At 40.5% G+C, this 24,728-nt stretch overlaps 2 protein-coding genes across 6 annotated transcripts; both read left to right on the forward strand.

The window, feature by feature from the left end:
• Positions 1-413: 413 nt before the first annotated feature.
• Positions 414-10,657, forward strand: LOC118251024 (serpin B6-like). Its single transcript, XM_035552739.2, has 8 exons — positions 414-448; positions 1,892-2,001; positions 2,417-2,594; positions 4,249-4,386; positions 5,544-5,661; positions 5,909-6,051; positions 7,803-7,970; positions 8,910-10,657. Exons 3-8 carry the CDS (start codon positions 2,427-2,429, stop codon positions 9,312-9,314), a joined length of 1,140 nt encoding a protein of 379 aa, XP_035408632.1. The 5' UTR covers positions 414-448; positions 1,892-2,001; positions 2,417-2,426; the 3' UTR covers positions 9,315-10,657.
• A 354-nt stretch (positions 10,658-11,011) lies between these two features.
• LOC118251025 (leukocyte elastase inhibitor) lies at positions 11,012-20,035 on the forward strand. 5 transcript variants are annotated; one of them, XM_035552743.2, is made up of 7 exons: positions 11,012-11,141; positions 12,340-12,515; positions 14,687-14,824; positions 15,710-15,827; positions 16,569-16,711; positions 17,467-17,634; positions 18,383-20,035. In XM_035552743.2, exons 2-7 carry the CDS (start codon positions 12,348-12,350, stop codon positions 18,782-18,784), a joined length of 1,137 nt encoding a protein of 378 aa, XP_035408636.1. In that variant the 5' UTR covers positions 11,012-11,141; positions 12,340-12,347; the 3' UTR covers positions 18,785-20,035. The 5 variants fall into 5 exon arrangements, with proteins under 5 accessions (XP_035408636.1, XP_035408640.1, XP_035408639.1 ...); XM_035552747.1 differs by lacking the exon at positions 11,012-11,141 and adding an exon at positions 11,288-11,325; XM_035552746.1 differs by lacking the exon at positions 11,012-11,141 and adding an exon at positions 11,482-11,709.
• The last annotated feature ends 4,693 nt before the right edge of the window (positions 20,036-24,728 follow it).

Consider the following 24,728-nt stretch of genomic DNA (forward strand, 5'->3'; position numbering starts at 1 on the left):
CAAAAAATAATTACAAAAACCACACCCCTGTAAGGGCTGTTTGCCTCACTTAAGAGCTACAGGCGTGCCAGAACCATGCTCAGCCTCTGGCTACAGCAGCAGCTCGCCTTCATTAATAATAATAATAATAACATCGAATAACGCTCATAGCCTGATGGTGTTTTCTGTCAGTTATACGAGGAGAGGGGGAAGAGAAGGTAGGAAATAAGAAGCAAAGCAAGGCCTGCGGAGATGGGGGGGGGGCTGCGGCCAAAATGGGTGCCGGCCGCTTGCGGCCATAGCGGGGAAGGGGCGCAGCAACGCATCCCCCGGGCGCAGCCCGGGCGGCGGCCATGGAGGGGCCGACCTCCAGCCCTTTTCCCCGGCGATGGGCGGCCCGTGGCCGGGCAAGGCTTCCGGGGGAAGGGCGGAGCGGAGGCCGGGGAAACGCCGGTGGCCGGCCGGCTGGGTGAGTGGGGGGGCTGCTGCGCTGTACTGTTTTCTATGGGCAGTGTGCGTTGGATTTTTTTTTTGAGGGGAAAAGGGGACTTTTTGGCGCCTCTCTGAAGCTCCTTTCCCCCCATGGAAGCCTGTGTCAGCCAGGGAGCTGCGGCTGGGCCGCCGGCTGTGTACAGGTGGCTGTGCCGTGCCATGGTGTCGCCGGGGTGCGGCCGCCGGGCGGTGGCCGGGGCAGAGCCGCAGCTTGCTGGGGCCGGGTGCCCCGGGGAGCCCTGTCAGCTCAGAGCAGCCTTTCCCAAAGCGCAGGAGACCCGATTTGGGGTCAGGACACCCCAAAATCGCTGCCGCCGGCGCGGTGCTGTGTGCCTAGCTGCCTGTCTGTGGCATGGTCTGTGAGGGGTTTGTGGCAGACAGGTGGAAATAGACAACGTGTGCTTGCCTCTTGGGTTTTCTTGTTCCTTACGCTGTTCTGCATCGTCTCCAAAAGCCCTTTGTTGGGTTATGTTACGGTTCTTGAGCTGTGGGGAGAGCATGGATAACTAAAGATGCCGCTCCTTGCCCTGCGTCTCAGCTGTTGCGCTGTTCCTTGACGTTTGGATAAATGCACGCATTTTGAGGCAAGTGGTGTGAGATGCGTCATTTTGTCTGTAAAGGTTTGCCTGTTATGGAAAACGTACAAAAACTCCTGGCATCTCCACGTCAAAAACCTCATTGCTGGCAGTCTGACAGCGAAAATTTTGGTTGTCGGAATAACCAACATGAACTGAAAATGTAAAGTGCCTCCTACTTACGCTGTAAAGTGCATGTAGTTACATCACTCCTGTTTCAGACAGAATTGAAGGATTTTTTCAATCCAAGCTTTTTTTTTTTTTTTTTTTTTTTCCAGTTATAGGAGAAGAGAAACACAAGAAAGTTCCTACTGTTGTCTATAATAAAGCTGCTAGCAAGGATATTTTTATAGAAGGAAAAGAACGCATAAACTTGTTCTTTCGTCCTCTTTATTTGATATGATGAATCAGGAATATGAATTAGGTGTTGGTTTTGTATTTTGTAGCAACATACCAACACTAGGCACTGCCTCAACAATAAAAACACAGATATGCACACACAAATTACTATCAGTTGATACCTTACATCTGGTGGTACTCATCTGTAGTTAACTTGGCATTCAGGCATTTAATGCTCCTTCTATAGGTATGTGGTCTAATGTCAGGTTAGTTAGCTAGCTATGCGGCTGATGTATGTAAAGTCTGACAGGCATTGAGTTACATGTGTTGGAGCACGCATGTACCATCAAGTTCTCTATGACCAGTCTATTTTATCACACATATTTCCGTGTTGTAGACAATAAAAGCCAAGCTGCAGTGGACTTTGATTTTTTTTCTTTGTGCTGCAGCAGGAAATTGCGCTAATCTGGTATGCTGAGCAGATAAATTTCCTTTGAATCTTGTAGGTCAACTCATTCAGCTGACTTCTACCAGACTTGCTGTTAGGTTTAAAATACAGCTTGCGCACAAACAAGTACGCTGAAGGAATTACTAAAGATACACAGGCTTGGAGAAGGTAAGTTTGGAATTCTGCCATTCTAATGCCGTTTTGCTTTGGTTATCCTCTAAAGCAAATAATTGTCGTTGCGGAGTCAAAGGAGACTTGTTCTAACAAATGCTAAACAAATTACTGTCATGAATGCACATCTCAAAAGATGTAGTATTATTTAGCCAGTGAATAAGCCCAATGATGCCAATGAGAATCGTTCCTTCTACTACAGGTCCGGGATTGAAATATAAAAGCAGTAAATCCACCTAGTGCCTAGTATGGAATTTAAGATGCTTATTCCACCAAACCAGTTTTTCATAATATTGTACCCTAACCAAGACATTTTATGAACAGTTTATATTGGGAAATGTAAAACACAGATTATCAGTTTGTATTCAAATAAATTTGAACCATTCCTTTCTTTTTGTGTTTTATCTCCTAGGCTCTGAATCATGGATAGCCTCAGTGCAGCAAATACCACTTTTGCATTGGACCTCTTAAGACAGCTGTGTGAGAAAAACGGCACACGGAATCTATTCTTTTCTCCTTTTAGTATTTCTTCTGCTTTGTCTATGATTTTGCTGGGTTCAAAAGGTAACACTGAAGCCCAAATAGCAAAGGTATGTCTCTGTAAACTTAGTGTACTGAATTTGATGAACAATATGAACAGTAAGTCTGTATTATAGTCTGTGACCTCCATTTATGCTAAATTGTTATAATCATTCTGGATTTGGAGAGCAGAGATCTTTATTTGGTATGTACGTAAGCAGTACATGTGTTTTATTGTGCTTGCGTACTGGGGGGGGCTTCCTTCAGTATAAAATTAAGAGGTTCCTGTTCTTATGTTGTGTGGGGGGTTTTGTTTTGGAGATACAGATCTTCCTTAATATGTCATTAAGAGGTATATGGGATTTTTTTTTCTTGTAGGTTTATATTTGTATAGCTAAAGGTGAATCTTCAGCTACATAAAATATTTTTTTCTATCATCTTTCTTGGGCATAATATCAGACTGTCAGACTGTGCATGTTTTGAACATGCAGCCAGGCACTTTAAAAAAAAAAAAAAAAAAAAAAAAGAATCCAACCTGTAACCATGTCATGTTAGTCCCAGATTTTAAGAAACCAAGAAGAAACAGCAGTCGCTCATTTGGTATGTTAGCTTGTGCTTTCACAACCTAGAATTTTAATCCTGGAACATCCAGAAGAAGGAAGTGGTGCAGGGCTAAGAACATAGCTTTGAAGTCCCAGTGGGTATCTGAGCAAGGGTTCAGAACAGGACAAAGCTGGATGATCAATGAAAAGTAAAATTCATAATGTAAATTTGGAAGTAAGTTAACAAGAGGGGAGTTAGTGTAATGAACAGTATCTGCTGTAGTAGTGGTAGGGTCTACCCATATGCATGCTCAAACCCATCAGTAACTGCAGCACAGCTTATCCCACATCCACTGAGGTGCGGCCTGCCTCCCTCTTCCTGGCATTGTAATTTGGAATAGATCACTTATGCATTTACACTTGTAGCAATGGTAGTAGTGATGAAGAAGAATGAGAGTGGAGCTGGGATGTTGTTTTAATGGGAGTTTAAATCCTTGCTTGCATTAACAACAACTACAGCAGCCTATTTTTGATTTTTGCTTGAAGGACTGGATCAGGTTTGTATCCTCCCTTGTTTGGATCTAAGATATTAAATAAAATCCCTTGGTGCTATTATAAACAACGTGAAATCGTGAAGTTTTGCTTTGTTTTTAACTTCAGGTTCTTTTGGTCTCTGGATTCTAACAGAGTTCTTGCTAGCCTTTCTAGGATAGGGATTATAAATACCCAGTTTTCCAAGAAGAACCTTGTGCAGCATTAAGAAAAAGGCAGGATGTATCTAGACTCAGACTTCTTTGGGGGCTGGGTGGATTCCTTAGAAAGCAGGGAGGTTGGACCAGATGGCCTCCAGAGGTCCCTTCCAACCTCAACCATTCTGTGGTCTTCTAACGCTCGGCTAGAGTGAAGGAACCTAATACTGCTCTCTTTTCTGCAGCCTTATTTATTACTTGCACAACATCTGAGTGGGTACATCATATGTGACTTGAATGATGAACTCCAAATAGGAGATATGATGGAAAATCTGTTTTCAAGTCACAGTGTTTAAGCCCAAAACTCATTTAAAAAAAAAAAACAAAAACACACACACACACACACACAAAAAAAAACACAAAAACACAGTTGTGCTGAAGCAGTTGCTTCAAAGAAGACATGGACTACACTGAGGATATTTGTCTTTCTACAGGTGCTTTCTCTGAACAAAGCTGAGGATGCTCACAATGGGTATCAGTCACTTCTCTCTGAAATTAACGATCCAGACACCAAATATATCCTCAGAACTGCTAACCGACTTTATGGAGAAAAGACATTTGAGTTTCTCTCGGTAAGTAAACATTAAATTTGTGATGTTTTGAAGTATAATGTACTTGCTAGGTATTCCCTTTGGAGGTCAGACAAGGCTTTGGGTTTTACTTCCCAAGTTTTTCTAGGTTGAGACCTACCAACCTGAGAGTTAATGCAGAAGACTGGGGTCTGAACTAGGCGGAGCAGATCCTTTTAGATGACCCTGTGATCTGAATGCATAACTGGTGCAAAGCACTATAAAATCCATCAGACTCTAAATCTTCTGTGTTTCATCATCCATTCTTTTTGGGGGTGCTATGAGCCAAATGGGTCACAAATCTCTTTTCCTTTGATCATGTGTAAATATGGTGAAAAACACTTGTTATTGCTGTCTAGCATGGACAGTATTTGGAGTTTCTTTTCTCTGTTAAGTAAGTCATCCAGAGAACATACTAGGAGGAGTACGTGACTCTTAATATTTTCCTTATCAGAATATGTAAATAAGGATAATAGGTACTTTTAGGTACATGGTTCTTTAGGTACTTCCCTAGAAATAGAGGTACGGGTCTATTTTTTTTTTTTCCTGGGAGTGATGGAGTTCTGTGTCTAAGAACTTCTGCAGAAAAACAAATGCTGTTATGTTGTCACTGTTTGTCACTATAGTGCTTCCTAATTTACAGGTGTGTTTTAATGAAGAATGTTAGTTTTGTTCCTATATTAGACTAAAATTGCATGGATTATACTCTGAATTTTGCATTTGCGAATAAAGATCTAATTATATTAAATCTGAGAGAATTTTTCTTTTCTCTAAGAAAAAATCTGTTTCCCCTCTGCCCTAAAAGTTTTCATTAGCCTGGGAAGTTTGACAATGAAGTTTATGTGGGCAGAAGCTTATAACATCATATGTTTTCTCACTCAAGCAAAAAGAACAAACATCCTAGGCACATCATTTCTCAGTTGAGTCTGTAGAACTTTGTAGCATATAAAAGAAGCCATTTGACTTAAAGGGGAAAATAATTGCTAGCTTCAATAGGTGATACAACAACTACTTGGAACGTGTCAGACAAAACATGAATAGCTTTATATGAAGCTGGGGGAGGAGAGGGAATAGATTTTTCTGTGTATTTAAAAAATCATCTGTGACTGAATGTCAGTAAAAGTATATTGGTGAAAAGCTGTTTTGAATGTTTCTGGCAGTCATTTATAGAATCCAGTCAGAAATTCTACCATGCTGGACTAGAACAGACTGACTTCAAGAGTGCTTCAGAGGATTCCAGAAAACAAATAAATGGCTGGGTAGAAGAAAAGACTGAAGGTGAGTGTTCTGCAGAACTCCCTGCTGCATTTAGTGGTAGTCAGGGCTTGCATAAACAGCTACTTCAAGATGTCATATTGTGATTCTTTTTTTCTTTTAAAAAAAAGAAACCACAATTATTGAACTCTCTCTGATTGGTACATAATTCCTTTAATTAGCCAGTAATTAATACGCATTAGATACTATCTGTGATAATTATATACATGCCACTGTTAAAAATTGTGTTTTCTTTCAATGTATCCTAAAGGTAAAATTAAAAACCTGCTGGCAGAGGGAATTCTTGATTCAATGACCAGACTTGTGTTGGTGAATGCCATCTATTTCAAAGGCAATTGGGAAAAGAAGTTTGACAAAGAGAAGACAAACGAAGCGCTATTTAAAATTAACAAGGTATGATGTACTAACATGCTGACAATACAATGATACATTTAACTTGGAAGGAAAAAAAATCATTCAGGCAGCGTTACCTTAGGTAGGCTGCATGGAGCTTCTTACTGCCTGTCCCCTTGATATGAAAGCTCTTTGCTTAGTTTCTGTTAAGGTTCATGTAATTACTAGGATTTTTAATATCACACAACTATTTCTCCAGGATGAAAACGAATTGGTAATGTGAATTCTGTAAGAACTCACCTGCTTAAAACAAGCACTATGCAAAATTAAAGCCCTCATGCCTGATTTCAAACTGTCACTCTCACAGTGATGAAATATATTCATGAATGCTTGAAACTGCTCCACTTTTCATGTAGGGCATTATATTGCTCTCCCCATACTACGTACTGTAGCACTTCAGAAACCACTGGACTGACTTGGTTCCTGTTTGGAAGGAAGGTTTGCCATCGGTTTCCCCACAGAGATGACACAAAGCCCAGGCTTATGTATTTGCTTAGGGCAAACCTCCCTCTCCCTCCTGCAGAGACAGATCCAATGATGTATCAGGGTGTGAGGCCCGGCCTAGCTCTTGGATTACCATTTTCTTTGCAAACAGTTTTATTTGCTTGTTTTTGAAGATTCTAGTCTTTGAGATCAAGATACAACGTTTTCCAAGTAGCTGTGGGATTGAGTAATGCTACTTTGGCTCAGCCAAGGAACTCGCTTTTAGATACGCAAACAACTGCAAACCTCTTTCCTTGTTACAACCAAATGGCTTAAATTTGTATTTTCATCTTGCTAATGACTAGCCACTGATGAGCTGCAGAAGTCAATGAGTAGGCTCAAATGAGCAGTTGGAAACCCCAGGTGCTAACCCGAAGCTTTAAGCTAGTTATTTTACAGTCTGTCCAGGATTAGAGTTACTTTAACATCCCAGTAGTCTTCTCAGAATCCTATGACATCTAGTATATCTTTGACTTTTGCACTTCTTAGGACTTGCTGGATGATTTTTGGCATGCTGTGTGGCCTTTTCTTTGCTTATCCATCCTTTACGTGCGTCATTGATTGCTGTTGCAAAATCACTTCTGGCATAATCTGAGGGCATTGTTTCAAGGGACTTTCCTTTTAAAAAAAAAAAAAAAGCAACACCTTGCATGGTTATCTTGTAAAGGTAAGGGGAAAAGTGATTAAACTTAACTAAAAAGGAGGAAAATGTAAACCAAAAGTAGTTGATGTTCCATGTGTAAATGGAAGGAGATGGTGAAAAATGAAACAGAAAAATCTTACGCCTTCTTACTACCTTTGTGACTTTTAAAAATTCAAAATGATGCTCTCAATGCCTTAGCATTTCAGTAGCATATTAAAATATTTCAATTCCTTTGTTATAGTGCTTAGAGCCACACAGGGTGAAATGGAAATACCTACATAGAAATTATTTTTTATTAATTTAAAGCAAGGAACCTAGGCCCTGCTTCTTACCAGCTCTCCTTAGTGCTTCTCAGTAGTTCTTAACTGAACAAATGTGTGTTCTTGCTTCTTTGCCTTAAAACAAATTTCACATATATTTCCACATTAGCAATTAAAAATTAAATCTCAGGCATCCTTAATTCTTATCTTTTACTTTATGGAAGAGTGACAAGGCTGTACACTGAAGTGTACTTAGAATTTGACTGTACAGCGACCTAAAAAGCTCTAAGTAACTGGTTGCCCCTGCTTCGTATTTTAAGACCAGCATACTGGCTCAGTAGTAACTGTTGATGTCTTTATTTCAGAATGAGACCAAACCTGTGCAGATGATGTTCAGAAAAGATAAATTTAACATGACCTATATTGGAGACCTGGAGACCAAAGTCCTTGAGCTCCCATATGTTGGCAATGAACTCAGCATGATCATCCTGCTCCCTGATGCAATCCAGGATGAATCTACTGGCTTGGAAAAGGTAAGCTGTTGAGCTAAATCCAGACAGTTTGTATCCGGCCAGGGAAGCGAGTTTGGTACTGCATGTGAACCTGCAGTTCAGTTCCAAAGCTATAATATCACTGGTGCTCAGGATTGGCTGAAATATGTCCCATACCTCCCTGCTCCCAAAGCGGCATGTATTCTTTTCACTACTGGTCAAGCTGTGTGCTACCCCCTAAGTCAGAGGCTATGGAAGATGTAACCCTCATCAGGAGCAGGAGTTAGCTATGGTTATGGTGAAGCCCTAGTACGGTGAGCAGCAGGTGAGAGCAGATCTGGGGGAGCAATTACAATTTCCAATATGGACTTTCTATAGCTTGTCCCATAGGTCTTCCTTACTGAACAGCTGGCACATTGTCACTGGCCCTCTACTTAGAAACATGCTCACAGGGAAGTCTGTGGTCTCCTCTGTTGTAGAGATACAAGTTTTGGTTGCCTTGTGCTCTGGCCAAGCAATTAGTAAGTTTTTCGAACACTGACTACAAAGGGTGTTGTAAGCAGGCTTTTTCACTAGCCTGTCAGCTGGAAGATCCTGAAATAGGATCTTTTGGTTAAAAGGAAGAACTGGGTTTGGTTTCTTTTGGACCTTGTTATCAGTTTTTCTGTGCTTTTACTTCCCATATGTAAAAATATATATATTTTTTTACAGTCTAATGTGTTTTATAAAAGTAAACTTTGAGATACTATCTCATAGTAATGTATCTACCACAGAGAGCATACAGGATTGATCTCAGCTGAAGCCATAGTCTCTAGTAAGTAATAAAATTTGTACTTTGGCTTAAGACCCTGTGAGCTCCAGAAAAAGATGCACATTATGCACTCTATAAACAGATATAGTAATCACCACTTATGCCTGCATAAAATTGTGACTCTTCTTGTTTTAATTATGTAACTTTGGAGGCTTTTTTTTTTTTTTTAGCTGGAAAGAGAACTTACATATGAGAAGCTGATAGATTGGATTAATCCTGAAATGATGGACATGACAGAGGTGAACGTGTCTTTGCCCAGATTTAAATTGGAAGAAAATTACGATCTGAAACCTCTTTTGAGCAACATGGGAATGCCTGATGCATTTGACTTACAGAAGGCAGACTTCTCAGCCATTTCAGCTGGTAACGAGCTAGTGCTTTCCGAAGTGGTTCACAAGTCCTTTGTGGAAGTCAATGAAGAAGGCACTGAAGCAGCAGCTGCCACGGCAGGAGTGATGTTAATGCGCTGTGCTATGATCGTTCCTGATTTCACTGCTGATCATCCATTCCTCTTCTTCATCCGGCACAACAAAACTTCCAGCATTCTGTTTTGTGGCAGATATTGCTCTCCCTAAAAAGATGTCTTGACAAAGTGCTGCCGTTAACATGGTAACTTTGTTCCTTTAGGATAGGATTACTCTTTTGCACTAACTGCCTCTTTCAACTGTGTCTGAATCCACTTCTCTGGTCATTAATTTGGGCTTCAGTAGAGTACCAGAGACACTTAGACATACACAGCAGCTGCCATTTAAAACAGGTTTGCTATTCTGTGCACCTGAGTAGAGAGTTTTCTAACTTCTTGGTGACGAAATATGTTCAGTGGACGCTTGAATCTGTGCTTGTAGTTCCCATCACACTTTCCTTTTTGTGGCCACCAGACAGCGAATCAGATAGTGACTGTTATAAATTAGTCGGAAAAAGTTTGAATTAAGTCAGTCAATTTATTGAGAAAGCAATCAGCAAGCAAAACAGCGCTGGGCGGCCGGGGGAACTCGTGCTCCTCCAAGCGGCGCGCACCTTCCCCCTTTTGCGGTCCCCTTTTATCATTCAGTTCTTCCGGGTTCCGTGGCAGCTGCGTCAGTTGTTGCTAGGGGGTCGTCGCGTCCCTGTCGCTTCTGTCCCTCCGGTGGTCACACGGATGAAGACAGCCATCCTTCTCTCTCTTCCTTATTCGGTTATATTAGTCCTTGAGTACGTTACCGATTTAGCAACCTATTATTTACACAATGTTCTCTCCACCATGGACCTGAGATATCCTGTCTCTGGGAGATGTCTCAGCATTCCAGCCACTGTTTGAATAACTCCCTTCGTTCCTTTAATGTAGCAAAATAATGAACAAACATTCTTGCCGCCTATCACAGTGACATCTCAGAAAAGGAAGAAGTAGATCTTGTTTCTGACAGATTGGAAGACATCTCATGCTGTGTTCCCTGTTTTTCTTCCCATCCCCAGTATTTTTTGTCTTTTTTCATTCTTCCAGAACGTTTAACATTTTCATAAAGGTGAAGGGAGATGAAAGGAGGCTTTGGCAACCTGTTATATGTTATTAAGCATCCTGACTAGATTTGTTTTTTTGGATGGTAACTGGACAGCACTTATACAAGAGTGGGAATAAAAGTATGTCTCTGTAATAAGTGACCTTGCAGGTTTTCATGGGGTAAGGATCGTTGTCTTACCACTATGTGACAGCTGGGTATGTTAGCTATCACCTAGTTTATTAGCCCTTTAACAAAGAATGTAATAAAAAGCATATGGTTCCTCTGTGGTATTTAAATGCCAAAGTTTTATTTTTTTCTATCTCTATATTTTTCCTATTCATGGTTTGTTAAACCTCTTTTGCCAAAGATAAAAACTAAAGTGACTTTGCTAACAGTGATTTGTTTTGCTGTTCCTGAAATAATAAATGAACTCATGGTGAGTGCTGTGGGAGTTCCTTTCTTTTGTGACCATAAATCATGCAACACCTGTAACAAGAAGAAAACAACTACTTCTTGACGGAGGGCAATCAGCTTTCACCTAACAATAGGAATTCATTCCTTACCATGGGCTTTGCCAAATGCTGCAAACCCTAGGTGCTGACTGGGATTACTGCCAAGTTTGGGGTCCGTCTTAGGATTCATTATAAAGAGCCTTTAGGGCAGGGGCTCTGAAGCCCAGCACTCATTTCTGGCCAGGAGGCCAGCGCTCCCTGTACCTTGGAGTGCATCCAAAGGGCGCTTGCTTTTCAGGGTGGGCGCGGTGCATCAGCCACACCAGGTGATGAGGACGAAGCCATCATTTGGTGTCAGGGAAGCAGCCACCAGCAGGCGTGGGCTGCACGTCGCTGCTCACACCCCTGGCCTTGGCTCTCCCCGCCCCGAGGCTGCTGGACCGCAGCGGGGCTTCCGCACGGCTCGGTGCAGGTAGGTGGGCAAGCAGCAGGAGGGGGATGGGTCAGCCCCTGCCCCAGTGTGGTTTCTGCAGGAATGGGGCCATAACGGAAGGAAAAGAGGAATTTTTGCTTCCCCCTGCACGCCCCGCAGGGTGCTGCTGGGGGGCTGCAGACAGCCGGCGCCACTGAAGCATGATCGATCGTGGTGTGGTGCTGTAAGTGAAAGTAAAAGTACGCTTTTCCTTCTGTCTTTTAATCTAGGCTTTTTCTAAAAAAAAAAAAAAATCACAACTGCCTGGCAGCTGAAGCAATGGTTTTTTTAGAATTTCTACAGAAAGCCTGGGCTGGAAATCCCCTGATTTCAGCGTGAGCTTCTCCACATAGCTGGGTCTGGGCGGTAGCGCAGTGGTACTGCTGGGCTGCTGCCTTGGTTGTGGGGCGGAAGGAGCACAAAATGTCCATGGTGAAGTGACGCCTTATAGAAGAGAGAAGCTAGAAACCACCAAACCTAAAATCCCCCCTGCAAGCAAAGAGAAAAAGTCTTCCTGCTCCAGCAGGAAGGTTTTATGGTACTAACCAGTACCACCGCCAGCCTTTGAGTACGTTTCCATGCCTGACCCAGCCCTCACACCTTTCACCCCGCTTCCCAAGGGCTCCTGGTGGGGATGTAGCTAAACCGAATCACCGCTCCGGCTGTGCAGTGCCCGCCCTGGCGCTGCACCTGTTCTGTGGGTTGCTCCTGCTCTCAGCAGCGGGCACAGCCCCAGCAGCTAACAGCAGCCCCAGGATCCCTGCCTGCACTCGTGGGGCTGCTCAGGTGCTTCTGTGCCCTGGTGCGAGCTTGGCCTCGGCAGAGCAGGCTGGTGAAAGCAGCGGTGCCGTACACGTCCCGGGAGGTCAGTGTGAGTATGCCTCCGGTGGGCTTGGCACCTTTTTGCAGCGTGGTTTGTGCTACCGAGGCATGCAGCTTCTTGGGTTGTTAAACGGTGTCTTTAAAGTTAGCGTGCTGAGGAAGGGTGGGGTATGCAAATGTACGTGGGGGAGAAAAAATGCTTTTTCAACATGACAGATTCCATTTCTTTTTTTTATTATGGTGAATTGAGAGTGAACTTCTTGCTGGTTCTGTACCCAGATGCACCCAGATGAATCCAGCCTTTGTGACTCACCGAGTCGCGTTAGTTCCTTCAGGAATGCTTCCTGGAGCCCTTACTGAACACTTTATTTTTCAGCTACAGCCATGGAGAACCTGAGTAATGCGAACAGCAGATTTGCACTTGATCTCTTCAGAAGGGTTAATGAGACCAACCCAACAGGAAATGTTTTCTTCTCTCCTGTCAGTGTTTCTGCAGCTCTGGCTATGGTCCTTTTAGGGGCCAAAGGTAATACAGAGGCACAGGTGCTGAAGGTTAGCAACATTTTCTCTCTTGTTTTATATTTTATTAACGTTAAAAGTCATTAAATTTTAGAGGCAGGAAAAATTAAAGGAGGGCATTATTTTTATGAGCAAGGGGCAAAATTTTTGTCACACTCACGGGGTCTCTTTCTGCTATCTGCCTGTCCTTCTCCAGCGCTGTCTTTCCATCTTTGCTATCATCCCCATCTCTCACTTAATTTCACTTAAGTTAATTGTTGAGGTAGTAAACTAATTGCACTAATTTATCAGTCACCATTTAAATTGATTGGAGTTCCAGCAGCAAGTCCTTACTAGTTTTCATGAGACATCTCCACAAAGAGCTACTGCTTTGTAATACATGGCTACTAACAGCACGCTTAGTAATACCAAGTGTATTTTGTAAGTAAGAAATAATAATATAGTTTTATATTTCAAGCATGACAACTATGATAATGCATGGTGATGCTACCTAAACATCAATATCGTAGTAGCAGCTAGGCACCCAGATATCTGTGAGGAGCTGAGCCCATGTGCCTACTCATACCGTAGGGTAGGTAGAAGGGTTCAAAAGACAATGGTCTGGCATGTTCACCTCGGGTTTTGCTGCAGACCCAGCTCATCAGCCCTTCCACGTTCAACAGCCTGCCCCATGAAAGCTGGGGCAAGTAGCTTCTGCATTTTAAGCTGGTCTTCTAGAGCTGGTGGTTTCACAACTCTGAGTGCAAATTACAAAAGCTGGTGTAGGTAGGAGTGTGCCAACTTCCCCTGGGGTCTCCTGCACAAAAGGGATTCAGTTGCTGCTGTTTTTCTCTTTGTTAGGCAAACATCTGCTAGTGCAAATGGGCGTATGAGAATTGTCACTGCAGTCCTTGTAACATATTTGCTTATGATTAATTTCACCTTTGTATTCTGAACTTTAGGAAGAACTGTTTTATACTATTAACCAGTGATGTGCTTACTGAATAAGACAGTAAAATTGAATCACTACTTGTACAAACAGACTTTGAACATATATTTCTTATGATTCAACTGTCAGCCCCACCCAGGATAAATCTACTGAGATCAGAAATAACGCAAAAGAAGCTTGTGTGTGTTTCAGCACACTAACCTTCAGTAATGCATGTTCCCATAGCATAATGCTTTATTTATCAAAACACAGCTAATTAAGGAGACAGTGACTGATAAGCACGAAGGGCGGTTTACAAGCATATAGAAATTTGCTTTTGTGGTCCTAATCCTATTGTAATTTGTCTCTGTGCTAGTCTTGCTCATCTATCTGTATGTGCAACACAGATTGAATTCATGTGGGCAGCAAGGTCTGACCCAAAACCCAGTGAGATAAAATAAGGGCTTTGCTATCAGCAGCTGTTACACAGCAGTCTTCCCTACTGAGAAATACTTGATTTAAGTGCAGGTGAGATGTCCCTGCTTTGTTCTAGTCTTTGCTGTCTGTGAGGTCTGGTAGCTCTTGCTATCCTATTGTAAGACTTGGCTAGTCAGCTTCCCTCTGGGAAAGGAGGTACTGGTGTATAATATGGCATATACTTGTGTATGGGGTGTCTGTATGTGTGTACGCACACATATATGCAAGTGTGTGTGTATATGTTATATATATAATATAAAATATAACTGCATTTAATTTTAAGATGATAGTTATTATATGAAAGTGCTTATATTTTCATGAAACCATCAAAAATAATCGTTCTAAGTTTTCTCCAGACCTCATCTTCCTTAAGTGCTCATGTAAACCCTGTCCTAGTTTTCATTATATCTTTTGAAAATCAAAAACTCAAGCTCCCTATGGCCAAAGACAGAGGCAAGAAACCTAAAGTGTCTTTGTGGCATCATTTTTCTTTTCAATTTCCCATTTGGAATAAGACCTATCACCCAGTGGCCCAGGGAGGGGAAATATGCAGACATCACTTGAGTAGGACTCCGGATTACAGTCAACAGCTTCATTCGGGGCTAAATATGAAGCAGTAGCTTAACACAAGTGACTGACATGGCCAACATAGCCCCTAGGCAATGGTTTCATTCATTCTTTGGAGTCTACAGAAGTCTCCTAAGCAGCTTCCAGCTTCTTTTGCTTTCTTTCTCCAATTTAACAAACCAGACAGACTGTACAGATACGTTGCATATTGCTTAGAGACAGTATTAGCAGCAGTTCATGTCTTTTATTTCAGACACTTCATTTTGATGAAGTTGAAGACATTCACTCCAGATTTCGGACTCTGACCACAGATATAAACAGAAGGGATGCTTTCTATCTCCTACGGATTGCCAATCGGCTTTTTGGAGAGAAGTCCTACAGCTTTTTGCCGGTACGTTTATGCAGATCATAACTGTGTGGTGGAACCTGGTGGGAGACTTTGAAACTCAGCCATCAGTTGCTTTCCTGTCTTTTCAGAATGCCCCTTGGCAAAAATACCACTAGAGTAAGTAAGTCCAAATGTAAAACCTGTAACTTTCTGCTTTAGTAAGTAAGAAAATTTACTGAAAATGTAGCCATTTGAGAATTTGAGGTAAAAATATTTCTTGGCATATTTCTAAAAGTTACTGGGCAGTCAACGAAAGTGTTGCATATATGTGTATGCATTTCCATATCTGTTGGCATCTGCACAATCTGAGGATGCACCTACAGGATGTTATGCAGCAAAGCCTTTTGTTTGTTTGTTGACATCTGCTGCTTTTGGGCTCAAGGCAAAAAGCAAGCTGTCTAGGTTGTTTACAGTAACTATAATAACATCCCTCTCCTATGTCTGTTGTTACCAGCTTTTTAGGATTTTAATTGGTCAGGAGAACCACATTATTTAAAATATTTTTGAAAACATTTATCTGGGATTCCCTGTGTGTCTAAACAACACGCCTCTTTGTGTATATCCAGGTATTGCTGTTTTTATCCCTTTCTGGGATTTTTTTTTTTCCTAGCCATGCTTGAGGCTGTTTCAAGAGAATGACAGATGAATACTGGAACACCTGTAGTAAGCACTACAGATGTACACGTGGCAGATGTATTATGAGGCTTACTCAGTGGTGTTTCAATCGGAAATGGCAATAAAAAACAAAGAAAAAAACCCTGACAGTGCACTGTCAGAGCCCCACCTCAGAGCGGGTGATAACGTTTGACTTGCATGTTGTCTATATCATAAAGAGATGTTTTCTTATCTACATGCAATAAAAGCTGTCCTTATCATTCCAAAATCTAGGATTTCCTGACTAATATTCAGAAATTATATGGAGCTGATCTGGCTACAGTTGATTTTCTTCAGGCATGTGATGAAGCCCGGAAGGAAATTAACCAGTGGGTAGAAGAGAAAACTGAAGGTAAACTATTTTCATTAATAAAGTAACAGACATTTTTTTTCATACTTTAGGAGCAAGAATAGACTTTATTTCCTGCTGCCTATGGAGTAAATTAATTTTGCCCCAGGGTATTCAGTTGATTCATCGACAGAACCAGAGAATACCTAAGCAAGACATTTCAACAGTTACATAAATCCAAAGTCATCTCAATTTTTTGTGTTCAGGCCAATGGTAGGTTCAGGATAGTTGTATAAACATAAATTTGTAATAATGAATTGGTGAATTTGTCTAAATTTGACTAAAATGACGCCCTGGTCCATATCTTACATATTTCTAAATCCAATAAGGCTAAATCTGGGTATTTTCTAGTCCTTGCAGAGTTGAATGCAGATACAGCAGAGCAATTTGACTCTGAAGCAATGTGCTGGAGTTCTCTGTGGTTTGGGTTGCCTTGGGTTCTTTTCATCTAGGTAGCTAGAATCAAATCACGAGAGATAATGAGTCATATGTGACGGTTTAAGCTAAAATATTACATTTTCATCAAGTTATGGTATATCAAAAGTTATAGTAGTGTGTACTAGTAACAAGCATGGTGTGAAGTAAAGCAACAGGTGCTGAAATACACCATTTTTATCATGGGAATGGGGTAGGGTTTTATATTTGTAATATTTCTATAGCATCAGTAATTTTATGGATGATTCGTATACAATCAGTGTATTATGAGGTTTTGTTGTGACTTTCCTTTTGTTGTCCCCTCTGAAGGTAAAATCCCTAACCTGCTGTCTGAAGGCTCAGTTGATGGCATGACCAAGGTTGTTTTGGTGAATGCTATTTATTTCAAAGGAAATTGGGCAGAGAAATTTGAAGAAGCCAACACCGTTGAGATGCCATTTCGATTGAATAAGGTAAAACAGATGCATTTTAGTATTATATATCTAATGACAAGGTCAAAAAATATAGGTCTTAAATTGAAGATTTACTTACAAGTAAAGTAATAAAAGAATGCAAATAGTGATTGTGTTCAGTTTTTACCCAAAAGAGGTTCTTTATGGATTTTAGCATTTTTCTGTATTCAGCAAGATCTTTGTTCTATCATTTATTGGAATAATATCAGAGGTGATTCTTATGTGTAGACGAGGACCCAGATTGTGCCTGGCATTCTGTCCACAGGCTGCTGTGGACTGTACCTCTTTGTGATGACAGGTAAACAGTATTAAAGTGATTGCACATATTGTTTGAGCCCCATTTTCTTGTTATATGTTCTGCTTATGTTAACAGCTCTACAAGATGCTACATACAGTTATCTGATTTATGCTGAACAGGGTTGATCTTCTTTGACTTTTAACACTCTCCCCAGTCATTTTTGCTGCTAGAGCAAGGTACAGCAACTTGAAGAAATCTTTTTTTTTTTTTTTTTTTTTCAGTTTCTGCAATGACTGTGGCATAAAAAACAAAGGAAAACCAAGTATTATAAAAATTCATTATATCTTTAGAAAAACATGTTATTAAACATGCAGCCAGGAGTCTGATGAAGGTTGTTTTATAATTGCCTGATATAGTGGAGGAGGGAGGGGGTTTTGCAAGCATGCAATTCTTGTTTGTATCCTATCAGATCTTTAAATTAGTATTTTAACATTTTCTGTAACTTTTAACTATCCAGAATGAAAGAAAAACAGTGAAAATGATGTACCAGAAAAAGAAATTTCGTTTTGGGTACATCTCTGACATGAAGATCCGTGTTTTGGAGCTGCCTTATGAGGGAAGAGAACTTAGTATGATCATCCTGTTACCTGATGATATTGAAGATGACTCCACTGGACTGCAAAAGGTGACCCATATAAGCTAAGCTAAAGTTATTTAATGGATAAGTTCAGCCATTCAGAATTAAAGCCTTAATGAACCCTTAATGAGTTCTTAGAGTCCCAAATCTATCAAGCATATTTTTTTAGATAATGCTCTGCTAACACTGCAATAAGGAACACACACACACACTGAATCAGGGAGAGAAATTGTGGCCTGTTTTTGTAGCTTGTGTTCCCGTGTCCTTTAGCTTGCTGAACAGAACCATGAGGGAGATTATGAAAACAGAATTAACATGCTTTGCTTTATTTTTTGTTTTGTTCTGATAGAACCCTTCTCTTGCTACCTTTGAAAATCTTTATTTTCTTAGCCTTATGGTAGTTAGACTGTTTTCCATTAAATAACCAGTAACAAATCAGCATCTTCAATCTCTCTGATGATTAGTTTTGTTACTGATTTTTATCTATGTAATTCCACTCAGATTAAACAGGAAGAATGATTAGTTTTAGTTGCCATCAGTGCATGCTTTTCCCTTCTCCACGTAGCAGCAAGAAGCAAACATTTGTTTTACTTTATCAACTAAAACTTGCACTGACTCCACTTAATTTTATTAGCATTCATTTGATCTATGTGGAGCTATCAAAAATAAGGGTATGGTCATTTTTGTATAGTTACTTTGTAGTTGTATAGCACTATATAAAGCCCTCTAAATGCTACTGAAAGTGACGTATTTCTACCCTGGCAATATGTAATGATTTCTGTGTTTTTAATTCTAGCTGGAAAAGCATCTCACCTTAGAGAAGCTCCAGGAATGGACGTGTCCAGAGCATCTATATTCAACTGATGTTCATGTGCACTTGCCAAAATTTAAGCTAGAAGAAAGCTATGACCTTAAATCAGATTTAGTTGCTATGGGTTTGCTGGATTTATTTGAGAGTGCCAAGGCTGACTTGTCAGGAATGTCAGAGGCACGTGACCTTTTCCTCTCTAAAATTGTCCACAAGGCTTTTGTAGAAGTGAATGAGGAAGGCACGGAAGCTGCAGCTGCCACTGCTGGCATTGCTATGCTCTGCATGGTTATAGAAGAGGATTTCAATGCTGACCATCCTTTCCTTTTCTTTATTCGCCACAACCCAACTCAAAGCATACTTTTCTTTGGCAAATATGCTTCTCCATGAAAGACAACCTATCATTTGGATGATCATTCCTGTAGCAATTGACAAATACTTTGCTCATGAATGAGCTGGATTTTGACACAGAAAGTTGAGGCTCCTGTCTTGTTCTTAGTAACTGTCACAGAGGTTCTGCATTTCCTGTGAAAACAATCCCAGAGAACCTGATTCGTAATTTCTTTTTTTTCTTCTTCTGGCGATTCAGAACAGCATTAGTCACTAGGAAATAACTGAGACAAACTTAACTGTAGGCAGAAGAAATCTTCTTTTGAAATTGGATGAGAAATGGAAATATTACTGGAAGAAACTTGTGACTTTTAAGACACCCATTCACGCTATCTCTTTCCATGGGTTGCCCTGTGTTTGCTGTTAAGGCTGACAAAACCTTGATATAACAACTTCAGTGTTGACTGGTCCAGTCATTCCTTATGCACATGTACATGAAAAGCTATGTCTTCCCTGAAGTCTTGCTTTTCAGAGATGCATTAGTAAAATACTTCTAGGCACCGAAAGGCATTCTTGTGAACAGCTGAGTTTACCCAGTTCTGTCATGGAGTAGAAGGTCAGATAACATTTGTTTGGAGACATCTATTAATAGAAAAAGGATTAAGCTATTTAAACAAAAGCAACCCCTTCCAGACATTACCCAGAAAACTTATAATGCAGCTTTTAAATGAGGAGAAGGAGGAGAAATGAGTAATATCTTTAGGTGACATAAAGGCAATTTTTCAAATACATAGTCTGGTGCCATTTTTGTTATTGAAAGATGTGTGACCACTTGTCAGGGCTAGGAAGCTTTAAATGTTTGGAGGTAATGGGTACCTTTCTGCAAGCTTTTGGGATGGTATAGCTTCTGTCCAGAACCTGTGTGATCTCAAAAAAAACCCACCACAAAAAAAACCTCTTCTTCATCTTCCCAGAGGATGACTATCAATAATCTGCAGCAAATACCTGATGTTTCTTTATGCACAAGGATTCAACATTTATTGAGCTCTCAATTCCACTACCTCTTTATTCATTAATTATTCTACTGTGCAACAGCCTTTTGCCAGGTAGCCACTGTAATTACACACTGTTAACGTTGTGTTTATTTCTGGATATTATTTACCTGTTTCATGTATATGCTGAGTACTGTTTCTAATGTTTACCTGTAGAACCTCAGCTCTAAGTGGGGCACAATCCTTTATATAATTGCAAACTGCATAATAATTTTGTCTTTAAGTAACCAATAAAGTCTTTATAAGTTTGTGTTCAAAATGGAAATTTCTGCACACAACTTAGTATTTCAGAGTACAAAAGTAACCATCAACATGGCTGGAAGGCTAGCTCCAAAGAAAATTGCTGGCCCAGTAGGCATGATCAGCCATATGAAGGTCCTGGCCTCTTCAGAGTAGGTGGAAACATTGAAAAAACAACCTTGTCTTTGGAAAAGAGATTAATAAGTGAAGCATTAGCTTCCCCTGTAATTGTAATGACCATCTGCTAGCACAGGGAACAGGAAGAGAATAACAGTTAACGTGAAATGACATGAGCACTTGGTCTGCACACTGGTAAACATGGCCATTCCCTCTAGCCCTATCCCTAGTTACCCGTGAGAAGAGGCCGACCCCCAGCTCCCCACACCTTCCTTTCAGGTAGCTGTAGAGAGCAATAATGTGTCCCCTGAGCCTCCTCTTCTCCAGACTAAACAACCCCAGTTCCCTCAGCCGCTCCTCACAGGACTTGTGTTCCAGGCCCTTCAGCAGCTTCGTAGCCCTTCTCTGGACACGCTCCAGGGCCTCGATGTCCTTCCTGTAGTGAGGGGCCCAAAACTGAACACAGCACTCGAGGTGCGGCCTCACCAGAGCTGAGTACAGGGCTCGATCACCTCCCTGGTCCTGCTGGCTGCACTATTCCTGATACAAGCCAGGATGCCGTTGGCCTTCTTGACCACCTGGGCCCACTGCCATGTCATGTTCAAGCGAGCATCCATCACCCCCAGATTCTTTTCCTCTGCACAGTTTTCCAGCCACTCTGCACCAAGGCTGTAAAAAAGTCTTATAAGTGGGTAAAAACACCAGCTCAAAACCTGTGTAAAAATTTGAAACTGTTTGGTATTGCATTAGTTCTAGGTGTCTGGGCCTTTAGTTGTAGCCTCCAGGCAAATAAAGATTCTGCTGCCATAGATAGGTTTTTGATCAAGTAAGAATCATGAACTCAGTTATATTGCATCCGTATCTTAATATGCTTAAACTCAGTCAACACATGACCTCTGAAGGCTTTTAGGGCTGTAACTGTAACCAAGAGATTAAAGTAGACAAAGTTACACTGCTTCATACTACCATGCAAGGTTTTATGTAGAGACATTAATTTATTACTTTGGTTTCAGGATTCAGTAGCTGAAACATTATACAGAGACAAATTTGGCTTTCTACAGGAAGGCTACAGAAAATCAAATCACAGCAATAAGAATTTCAATAAATGTCAGTATTGTTTTCTTCACATGTGGCCACTTTTAAAAGAGCCAGCAAACCTACGAGCAGGTAATTCCCTCCTGTATTTCATGCCCCACAATAACAGAGTGGTGGGTGTTTTTACATATTTATTATTTTATTTATTCTGTGCTCCTCAGAACAAGTGACAAGGACTGACTGTAACAGAGAAAAGTAGAATACTAATTACATTCATATGGCCAAAAAATAAATTGAAAAACGCAGCTTCAACTAGCTCATGCAATGGACTTTACTTTTAAAACTACTGAATGAACTGAGGCCTCTCTGCATTCAAAGCCTGATAACTTTCAGTATGCTTTAACTGAAGACTAAAGAAGAAATGGTAAATTTAATGAGCTAAAGATAAAACATACAAGATTAATGCCATATCATCAGTCTACATACAAAAATCAGGAACCTAACTTTAGTCTTAACTAAGTAGCAATCATATCTCTGCATGCACAATATACAAAAATAACTTCCATATAAGATCCCTTCTTTATATTAACCGAGGGAATTGTAATATTCAAGAGGAAAAAGACCGACTGCAGATAAATTTCCTGGGAGGGGATTGATAAATACATAGGAAAGAACTTCCCTGTTCAAAACCAATTTGCAATGGGCTACTAGTTTAAGGCAGCAAAATACAAGTTTCTTCTCCAACGGAAGAGAGAATTACAAAAGGTAGACTACACCCTCCATTTTGCTCTCTCCCTAAGCACAGTGTGCTTTATACCAATCCAAAATTCAGAGCAATACATGTTCACTGCGATGTGATGAGTAAGCCAGACTTGTATTACTACTTACATAGACTCTTTATGATAGCCCTTTGATTTCAGTAATTAAAAAAGATAAAACCTCTATACCATTGGGCTGATATCTGATTCATAGAATTTAAGTTGCTCTTCGTATAAAGTAAATAGCATATCCTGGATAAGGTAGAGAGCTACATCTGGGTTTTAAGTCCCCTTACCTTAGAGATAAATTTATATAGTGAGTTAACTCAAAGCATGTTTAGTAAGACTTCCATTATTAAATCTTTTACATACTTATACGCGACCAAAAAGCTGGTAAAGCACATAAACCTGATCAAATCCCCAGTTATTTGGCTTGCTTTTTCAATATGTCTTGACTAGACAGAAATACAACTGCAATCCATTTGAGACTACAGAGATAAAAAGGTGCAATTGAAATCAGAAATTGGTTTTTAGTCATTTTCTTCTCTTATTTCTTAGCAAACCTGTCTAACTTTGTCATGCCATCTTGTGGCACCAACTAAATACATATTCCTATCTGTATTCATTAAGGGACCTATACAATCCCTCACTGCTTAATAATAGAAAACAGCAAATACAGCCAAAGTCCTGCAGCACTGTCTGTTTGGAAACACATTGAACATGTGCAGTGGCTGTTGGCAGTTCTGTAGGCAACCTCTCCTCAAATTCCTCACATCAACCAGAAAATGATGCATTTTCAGGTTAAATAGAACTTGAAACAACCAGTTTGTGGAATTGCTTCTTTTTAAGTCATGTTATGGAAAGTGGCAGACAGTCTCTTTGGCCAAGAACCTTTCTTTCAACATGAGAGGAAAATGAGAGAAGGGGAAGAATGCAACCCAGGGTTAACTGAGGATTTAAAATCTTTGTGAATGGAAAATAATACAAAAAAAATAAGTAGGAGTAATAATTTCATATTAATATTTAGCATAAAAGCCTGGACAACTCCTTACTAACTACTATTCCAGTTTTTCATCCATGAGAGTCAAAGTAGTTAAATAATGGAAGCAATATTCACTACATTAATTTTCTAAAAACTACAATGGAACTAATTCAGGATGTATTTAGTCACTGTATCTAGTCTTACTATCTGTATCTTTGACATTGATATTTTACTATTGGGGAATTTGACTATTTTATAAATTGTACTGGTACAAGTAGTTTCTCTAATGTACTAAATTCCCAAACTTGGTCTATGGCACAACCTTTCTTGTGGTCTGCACCAGTTCTTTGTGGAACAGCTGATATAAAGAAAAAAGGGAGATTGAAATTAATCTCAGTAGGAGTTTGGCCTCTGCTTGCTGACAGCAGTGTCAATCCTATGTAGAGACTTTATAGATCATCTTGAGAGAAAATGGACATTTTGCCTTTGGTTCATTTAAGAGGGATAGAAAATGGTGCAAAGTGTCCATTTATGAATACATCTGGTCCTGACAGACTTCTTAACAGAGGATAGAGTTCTTCAAACAGTGGAGGTGACCCTATTTAGAGGGAATGGCTGTAAGAGATATGCATCATGGGGAAGGAGAGAGCAAAGAAAAGCAACTCTGTTTACAGTGTAGGATCACACTAATTACCACAGGGAAGATGGGAAAAGATTAATAATTTGCAGAGAAAGAAGCCATGAGGTATGGCAACTTTGAAACTAAGTTGTTGGTGCCAACATTTTAGTAGGTCACTAGACTTCAATGTCTGCTGGAGCTGTTGTGAGGAGCTCTTTTCCTGCAGCACTGACAGAAAAAACCCACTGAGGAAGTAATGAAAAAGCACCTCTGACCATTTTGCCAAGCTGTGCTGCCCTCTGAAGGTGAGCACAGTGCTGCTTAGACTTACGCCAGCACTGGAAACTATACCTTGACTAACACTGTTCTGAAACAGGGGCCTAGGAGGAAACAACCAAGGAAAGAGAGGAGCAGAGGAAAGAGATGGGTTCAACTCATCCTGCCCAGCATACGCAGTACACTCTGTCGTAAGTAAAGATATCAGTGTGCATCCTCCTCATATAATGGGTGAGCTATTGTCGTTCTCCCCTGGCCTCTGCCACTTGCACACTCACAGGTACGTTACTTAAGCAACAAGAAAGTTCTAAACCAAGCCACAAAAACAAGCAATGATGGGTTAAAAAAGAAAAACCACCATGCAAATTCAAGTAAATTAAGCTTGTCAAAAGACTTCCTTGTCTTTAGGAAGATCTTTGCTCAAAGCTCTCACATACTATCAGTATTATTCACTTCCAGGTCTCACCTGAGGCCTGTGAAGATTTGTCAGACCTCCTGTCAGCCGACTGACAATTTTGTAACCCACTGTTTAGACCAGACAGGGAGGCTGTTGACAGCCAAAACCTAATTTAAAGCTGAATTATTTTGGTAGTTTCAACTTCTTGCAATACACAAAACCTAATATTACTAGGAATGAGTCTGAAATGCTTTCCCAGTAATTCTAAACCTGTATTCACACTTTGCTGGTATTCTTCATCCCCGAATCCCCTGCCCAGCACACTCCAGAAGCATGCACCAGGAATACCCTCTAATATCTGACCCAAATAGCAACAGTCGATGTCCTCCAAATATTAGCCTAGCAAAGAAAAATACAACTGTGTTTTTGTAACTGTCTTCAGCATCCGTTAGTAAGTAAATATTGAGTTAAACTGGTCTCAGAAATAAAAATCCACTAATGGATTTTTAACTAACCAATATATACTGT

Source organism: Cygnus atratus, chromosome 2 (assembly GCF_013377495.2).
Source record: "Cygnus atratus isolate AKBS03 ecotype Queensland, Australia chromosome 2, CAtr_DNAZoo_HiC_assembly, whole genome shotgun sequence".
Classification (NCBI taxonomy): Eukaryota; Metazoa; Chordata; class Aves; order Anseriformes; family Anatidae; genus Cygnus; species Cygnus atratus.

Coding starts and splice junctions, on each gene's coding strand:
- LOC118251025 (XM_035552743.2), top strand. CDS start 12,348: ATGGAGAACCTGAGTAATGCGAACAGCAGATTTGCACTTGATCTCTTC. Junction 14,825..15,709: donor AGTCCTACAGCTTTTTGCCG/GTACGTTTATGC, acceptor TCCAAAATCTAG/GATTTCCTGACTAATATTCA. Junction 16,712..17,466: donor TGCCATTTCGATTGAATAAG/GTAAAACAGATG, acceptor TTAACTATCCAG/AATGAAAGAAAAACAGTGAA.
- LOC118251024 (XM_035552739.2), top strand. CDS start 2,427: ATGGATAGCCTCAGTGCAGCAAATACCACTTTTGCATTGGACCTCTTA. Junction 2,595..4,248: donor CTGAAGCCCAAATAGCAAAG/GTATGTCTCTGT, acceptor GTCTTTCTACAG/GTGCTTTCTCTGAACAAAGC. Junction 4,387..5,543: donor AGACATTTGAGTTTCTCTCG/GTAAGTAAACAT, acceptor TGTTTCTGGCAG/TCATTTATAGAATCCAGTCA.